This window comes from Myotis davidii, unplaced genomic scaffold, assembly GCF_000327345.1.
Source record: "Myotis davidii unplaced genomic scaffold, ASM32734v1 scaffold954, whole genome shotgun sequence".
Taxonomy (NCBI): domain Eukaryota; kingdom Metazoa; phylum Chordata; class Mammalia; order Chiroptera; family Vespertilionidae; genus Myotis; species Myotis davidii.
In genome coordinates, this window is record NW_006285487.1 from 261,814 (window position 1) to 269,689 (window position 7,876).

Below are 7,876 nucleotides of genomic sequence, written 5' to 3' on the forward strand. Positions count from 1 at the left end.
ATGGGGGGCAAGCACGTAACCCCAGCATGTGTCCTTGACCGGAATCGAACCTGGGACCCTTCAGTCCGCAGGCTGACGCTCTACCCACTGAACCAAACCAGCCAGGACATGGCCTTCCTTTCTAGTTAAGGTGAAGGAGCCTCAGAAATCGACACGTTAACTAGGTCTGCAGGGAAATGAGCATGTGACTCGCCACGCAGTGAAGGGACAACCGCTGTCAGAAGCCACCGTACAGCCCCGGGAGACCTCGCTCACACACACAGCTCAGGCGGTGGTCCGGGCTGGACCCTGGTGGACGCAGCTCTCCTCCCGACTCCTGGCACCCGACCCTGAACTCGTCTCACCTGATACAGTTTCTTGGCTCACTTGTCCCTTAAGCTTGGTGATCAGCCAGTCCACTTCTTCCAGGACCTTCTCGGCCTGACTCAGAACCAGCAGCTGTGAAAGGAAGGGATGCCTGCCATGGCCACTGCCCTCGGTGGCCAAACAGAACAGCCATGGCCGCCTGCGGTGGGTCACAGGCCCAGGACCTAAGTCCCTGTAAGTCACCCTCCGGGGGACATACAGTGGGCAGGATGACAGGGCTGTTCCCCATGCTCCGGGATCAGGACTTACACAGACGGTAGGGGCTGCTGTTCGCAAATTCACCAACGCAAAGTGGTTTGTTTTCTCCACCTCGACATCCTGGGGAGCGAGAGAGAATGAGCTGTAACAGCGTAGGCTGTGCCCTGGCCCTCACCCCCAGTGCTGTGCTGAAGGCTGCCCCTCTACCTCGTCTATGTCCCCCAGGTGCCCTCATATGTCCTGGGACAGGTCACGCAGCAGGGCGACAGGGCTCTTATGCGCCACGTGGAGGCTGAAGAGCAGGTTCATTGCGCCCTTGCAAAACAAGGCATCCTCTAGGGCAGGGAGGGAAGAGAATCAGAAGCTGAGTTATCACCCCCTTAGTGCTTCAGGGGAGGGGTGCCCGGCCAGGACACGTAGCTCATCATGTCCTGGCACAACACCCCCCCCTCCCCCAGCTGCCCACTTGGACCAGTAGCTTGCCCACAAACATGCCCTGATCTCCACGTGCCCAAAGGAGGGAGACAGTTCCCAAGATGGGTCACCCGACCGCTGCGTAACCCGCACCCAGAAACCGTCTGCCTCAATCTCCCCAACAACGAAACTGCTACCCTGACCTCACATCCAGTCTTGTCTGATTTTGAACTTGATCTACAGGGGTCATAGAGCAAGTACTCTTTTGTGTCGACAGTGCCAGTGTTCCAGAGTGGATGTGAGCAGAGGTCCCACCGCTCTATGCCCCCCGACACGTGGTGCTGTGTCTCTTTCTCATGTGGGCTCTTCTGCTGAATGCGTAAATGCTACTCGGTGATGATTTTAAATAAAGCTGACAGGACGCGCGGCGGGAAACTCACCCCGGCTGTTTTCCTTGCAGATCTTGGATGTCCAGGACAACATCTGCACAAACTAGAGACCGTTCAGCTATTACAGAAACGGCTGAGACGCATCTACAAGAGCCTAGACCTTCTCCCGTCCGTCTAACCACCCGCCAATACACGGGCCCGGACCTACTGGAACATCTACTTGGAACAGCACAGAGTAGGCCCAAAATTATGAGAATTACTGATACTTTCCTTATAAGATAGCAAACAACTTAATTCCCCAAGTCTATGCCCTCATTAAGGGCCAAATGTCCTGGGATCCCAGTCTGGGTCTCACCCCCAGCCTCCCGCCCCATAACCACGTCCAGGGCTGGAGTTCCTTCCTTCCTCCCCGTGCCCCGCAGCCCTGGGGCATCTCCAAGAACATCAGGCGAGTGGAGAGGGGCAGGAGAGTAAGGTCCTGGCTACAAAGACGCCAGAATTTGCTTTTAGCAGACAAGAGGCCAGAGGAGGTTAGAAGGGAGTAAGCAGAAAATAGAAGAGGTGCCCTAGCCGGTATGGCCTGCGGACTGAAGGGTCCCGGGTCCTACTCCGGTCAAGGGCACATGCCCGGGTTGCGGGCTCCATCCCCAGTGGGGCGTGTGCAGGAAGCAGCTGATCCATGATTCTCTCTCATCACTGATGTTTTCCTCTCTCTCTCCCTTCCTCTCTGAAAGCCATTTAAAAAAATAAAATTTAAAAAGACAAAAACCCAGCATTTTTCTCATATGATAGAGGAGACACACAGAGCTTTCTGCCCAGCAGTTCCTTCGATGGCCTGCAGCCCAAAGGCCCGACAGGCTGGGATACGTAAGAACAAGCCAGCCAGTAGGAACTCCTTTTGCTGTACTGGGGGAACAGTAGATTCAGAGCCTACATCTGAAAGCTCTGTGAACGGAGGCAGACAGGCCTGCAGGTGCTGTGTGAATAGAACCAGCTGGAGGCAGAACACACTTTGGTGTGAGGAGGGGTGAGGACGGGAAAAGGATCTCCATTCGTATGTGCTTCTCCAGGAATAAGGAACTTGAAGGATGCATAAGAAGCTAAGAAAAGGAATGTACTTCTTTGAGGGAGAAGAGGAGCTGGACAGGTGGGCAGCATGAACAGGACAGGAGGAGGCCGTTGACTATAAATGTCTCTATAATTATTGGTCTTCAAATCCTAACACTTATTATCTGTTCAAAATTAAATTTACAAGACAAGGGACTGCCCTGGCTGGTGTGGCTCAGTGGATGCGGCATCAGCCCACGTACTGAAGGGTCCTGGGTTCGGTTCTGGCCAAGAGCACGCACCTCAGTTGTAGGCTTGATTCCCGGCCCTGGTCGGGGCGTGGGCAGGAGGCAACCAATCAATGTGTCTCTCTCACATCGATGTTTCTCTCTGTTTCTCCCCCTCCCTTCCACTCTCTCTAAAAATCAATGGAAAAATATCCTCGGGTGAGGATTAACAAAAAAAGAGCAACAAAGCCCCAAACAAGTGACTACCTGAGATTATGGGGGGAAGTGATTAAAAAAAAACAACTTCCCGCCCTAACCGGTTTGGCTCAGTGGATAGAGCATCAGCCTGTGGATTGAAAGGTCCCAGGTTCGATTCCAGTCAAGGGCATGTACCTTGGTTGCGGGCACATCCCCAGTAGGAGGTGTGCAGGAGGCAGCTGATCGATGTTTCTAACTCTCTGTCCCTCTCCCTTCCTCTCTGTAAAAAATCAATAAAATATATTTAAAAAAACAAACAAAACTTCCCTATGTACATAAGCCTTTCCAAGCCCGTTTATCTTCCCTCAAACGTCCCCCTGCCTGTCGTCATATTTCTTTCCTAGTCCTCCGTCCTTTGCAGCAAAGTTACGGGAGGAAAGAATGAAGGTGGAAGTGAAGTGGGGTGAGTTGTTTGGCTCCAGGATGAAGTAAGTGCTAGCAAAAGGGACTTCTCCGGGCTACCTGGACTGAGGGCAGGAGAATCAGGTCCGCTTCCCAGCACTCACACGGCACCACCCGAGCACCCAGGCTGCGGCCTCTTAAAGACCAGCTGGCCCATAAGTACGGGCGCACACGGGGAGCCTGTCCCCGGGGCTCCATGTCCTCACAGATCAGGAGGCCACGTGGGAGAACACAGCCCGACAGCCAGGACGCTCCCTGTCCTGCTGCTGGGAGCTCCTCCTGAAAGGGGCCGACCCACAACACGTGGCCCTCCTCGTATTCTTCCCTGGGTGTGCACACACTGTCCGTCTGCTGCCACACAACTTCCCTCGGCAGGCTGCTTCCGCTTTGGGATTGCAGCCACACTTTGTGACTCCATCACCTTTTGTTAAACTGCCCCCAAAGTCAGTACCAGCTAACCTTGCTGAGGAAAGCAACTGCTGAATGTAAGCTAAAAATCAATTTTAGCTATATATATATATATATTAGCTAAAAATCAATTATAGCTACACATACATATATGTACACACACATATATATTTTAAGTATGTTAAATATATACATATATTCTTCTTTTTTTAAAAATATATTTTATTGATTTTTTACAGAGAGGAAGGGAGAGAGATAGACAGTTAGAAACATCGATGAGAGAGAAACATCGATCAGCTGTCTCCTGCACATCTCCCACAGGGGATGTGCCCGCAACCCAGGTACATGCCCCCGACCGGAATCAAACCCGGGACCCTTTGGTCCGCAGGCCAACGCTCTATCCACTGAGCCAAACCGGTTTCGGCAATATACATATATTCTTTGTTAAATACACTTTTATTGATTTCAGAGAGAAGGGGAGAGGGAGAGAGAAACATCAATGATGAGAATTATTGATCGGCTGCCTCCTGCACACCCCCACTGGGGATGGAGCCTGCAACCCAGGCATGTGCCCTGATTGGGAATCGAACAGTGACCTCCTGGTTCATAAGTCGACGCTCAACCACTGAGCCACGCTGGCCGGGCAGCTACCTTCCTAACAATTAGCACATTTCCACAGGTTAAGAAGGTCGAGGGCACCCACAGTGCTCCCTGTTCACCCCTGACGGTGGCCAAACGAAAGCAGTGCTCCCGCCTGTGCGGCTGCTTGAGAGGCTGTCAGGGTAGGAGCACCAAGCAGGAAGGGCAACCTAACTGGTCTCACATTAACGAACTCAGGAGCATAATTAAAGGTACAGTCTAAAATAAGCTAGACTTGGAGAGGATATTTAGATACGGTTCTTTTTAATACAGATTTTTTTATTGATTTCAGAGGAAGGGAGAGAGAGAAACATCAATGATGAGAATCATTGATTGGCTGCCTCCTGCACGCCCCCTACTGGGGATCAAGCCCACAACGCGGGCATGTGCCATTGGCCGGAATCGAACCTGGGACCCTTCAGTCCACAGGCTGACGCTCTATCCACTGAGCCAAACAGGCCAGGGCTAGCTGTGTTCTTTTAAGATGCAGCACCCTGCCGTTCTGTGGGATGAGGTGGGACTGCAGGAGGGGCCGTACCTGAGGGGAGGCGGGCTCCAGCAGCCTGGCCAAGCTGGTGAGGACGCTGACGAGGAGCAGGGCTTCCTTGCTGTTAAACTCCTCCTCTTGGCTGCTAAGTAAGTTCAACAGGGACCTCTGAGAAAGGGAAGTACGGACACATGAGCAGACGTTCGTATCAGGGAGGAGAAACATCTCGCCAGAGACCCCCAAGGCTGGGCCAACAGGACTCAAAGAGGACAGAATCTGAAGATAAACTCGATGGAACAGCTAGTTTCCTACCCTGTTTTCCACCATCAATGTGAGCGTCTCTTAAACACTACAGACCCCTCCCCCTGCACATTAGGAAGGACTGTGCACCCGATTCCGGGCGGTTTACAGCTCCCTGCGCCCATCCATCGGCCAGGTTCAGATACCCCACCCACCCCAGCATTCCCTACATCCCTGCCCTGTCTTCCTTTTCTCTGTTCGTCTCCAACCACCTGAATCAACTGTATTTGTCTGCGAGTCTCCTCCCCACTCCAGGTGAGCACCCGGGGGGGGGCGGGGGACGACTCTGTCTCTCTTCTTCCCTCCTGTATCTCCCAGCCCCTGGAACAGAACCTGGCACAGAGCAGAAACTTTACAGTTATTCTGATAGTGTGACAACTAATCAGACGGTTAGACACTGCCCAGCCTTTATGAAACCTGACAAACCCCAATTACGCCAGCGACACAAAACAAAGACGAACTCCACACTTAACAGGCTCCTGGCCATCTGTGTGTCCACTCACACAGTGATCCCCGGGCAGTGACTGCGGCAGGCGGCTGGCTCAGCACACACAGCCCAGTACCCTTTCTGTGCGTTGCCTCCTCTCTAAGAGTGACGTCTGCTTGTTTGGATGATGACCCAGAGAAAACCCCGTCCTACCTGCTCACTGTCGCAGGTTCCCCCCAGCTGGCCCTGCTAACGGCGCCTGTGCGAGGCCCCGGCCAGCCCAGCAGCTTCCCACGGCTGCTCACCTGGAACTGCCGGATCTGGAACGCTGCCCTCTGGGTGACCGTGACTTCCACCTCTTCCTCATTATCCGGGACATCTAGAGGAGGGAGAGAACTCTATCTTCCTTGAAACGAATTATGCGCTTTTAGCCTTTTAGTAGCTGAAAGTTTAGAAAGACAAACGTCCTACAGGCAGACTTGAATATATTCCTAACGTTATGCAATTTCTTCATACTATGTCCCACTTTCCAGCCCCTATTCGTGGTTAAGCACAGTCCAGTACATGCCAATTCTGAACCTACTACATGTCACTTCCTAGCAACTTTAGGACTGAGCTCAGATGACCTATGACAGGTTAATAAACAGAATCAAATAGAATAAGAAAGAGAACCCGGCCCGGCCAGCATGCAGTAACGCACTTTCAGCTGTGCCATTTATGCCAATAATTCCGTCCTGTTCATTCTACCTGCATGGGCGGGTGATGACTGCAGCCATGGAATATTAATGTTCCCTGACAACCCAAAGCTAACTGCGAAGAGAGAAAAACCTGAGGGGAAACCTTCAACACCGAAAACTTACTACCTTGTGTAGTGGAGTAAATAGTGCCCCCCTGCCCGGCCAGTGTTGCTCAGTGGTTGAGCGTTGACCTATGAACCTGGAGGTCACGGTTCGATTCTGGTCAAGGGCACATGCCCAGGTTGCAGGCTTGGTCTTCAGTGTGGGGCGTGCAGGAGGCAGCGATCAATGATTCTCTCTCATCACTGATGTTTCTATCCCTCTCCCCTTTTCCCTTCCTCTCTGAAACCAATGAAAACATATTAAAAAAAAAAGCGATGGCCCGGCCAGCGTCGCTCAGGGGTTGAGCGTAGACCCATGAACCAGGAGGTCACGGTTTGAATCCTGGTAGTAGGCAAACTGCTCATTAATCCTTACAAGCATTGCTTCGTTATTATCATTTACTTAAAAACATACCACAGGGAACTGGAATTTAACATGTGGGGCATGCAGGAGGCAGCCGATCAATGAATCTCTCTCATCATGGATGTTTCTATCTCTCTCTCCCTCTCCCTCCCTCTCTAAAATCAATAAAAAATATAAAAAAAAAGAACGAAAGGAAGAAAGAGAAACCCTGCATGTGTCTCGCAGAGGTGCCCACCCAGCGCGCGGAGGAACTGGGGCACGCGGGGCTGGAAGAAGTGCTGCACGGCGCTGAAGATCCTCTGCAAGCTCTCCAAGCACAGCAGCGAGATGCCCTTCCCCTTCTCCTTCTTCCCCGGCTCCTCCACGGACGTGGGAATGGACGTGTATCTCCAGAGCAAGACCCTGAAGGGGAACAGACACTTTATTTTTATATTTATTTTTTAAAATATATTTTATTGATTTTTTACAGAGAGAAAGGGAGAGAGAGATAGAGAGTCAGAAACATCGATGAGAGAGAAACATCGATCAGCCGCCTCCTGCACATCCCCCACTGGGGATGTGCCCGCAACCCAGGTACATGCCCTTGACCAGAATCGAACCTGGGACCCTTCAGGCCGCAGGCCGACGCTCTATCCACTGAGCCAAACCTGTTTTGGCAAGAGACTTTATTTTTAAAGTCGGCTTCCCTGAGGTGCCGTTTACACACAGTAACACTCACATCCTCCAGAGGTACAGCTCTGTGGGTTTTAGGGAAGTTACCAAGTGTGCAATCATGCCCTCACCAAGGCAGTCCCATCTCCCCAGAAGCTCCTTCGTGCTCCTCTGTAGTCAATGCTCTTCCCCCATTTTCCAAGCAACCACTGATTCCTGTTCCTATGGTTTTACCATTTACAAAATATCACATAAAAATGGTATCACTCAGCATGAATTGGTTTGGCTCAGGGAATAGAGCATCGGCCTGCAGACCAGAGTCCTGGGTTCGATCCCAGTCAAAGGCATGTTCCTTGGTTGCAGGCTCCTCCCCAGCCCGGGCCCTGGTCAGTCGGGGCTCATGCAGGAGGCAACCAATCGATGTGTTTCTCTCACATGGATGTTTCTGTCTCTTCCACTTT

The 7,876-nt window shown here is 52.0% G+C and overlaps 1 protein-coding gene across 1 annotated transcript in view; it reads right to left on the reverse strand.

Moving 5' to 3' along the window:
• FANCI (Fanconi anemia complementation group I) overlaps positions 1-7,876 on the reverse strand; it is a 68,864-nt gene that overhangs the window by 5,474 nt on the left and 55,514 nt on the right. The window contains 7 exon segments of the mRNA XM_015559169.1: positions 271-438; positions 616-684; positions 772-899; positions 1,419-1,470; positions 4,887-5,003; positions 5,868-5,941; positions 7,000-7,166. Of these exon segments, the coding sequence (XP_015414655.1) occupies positions 271-438; positions 616-684; positions 772-899; positions 1,419-1,470; positions 4,887-5,003; positions 5,868-5,941; positions 7,000-7,166 (775 nt within the window).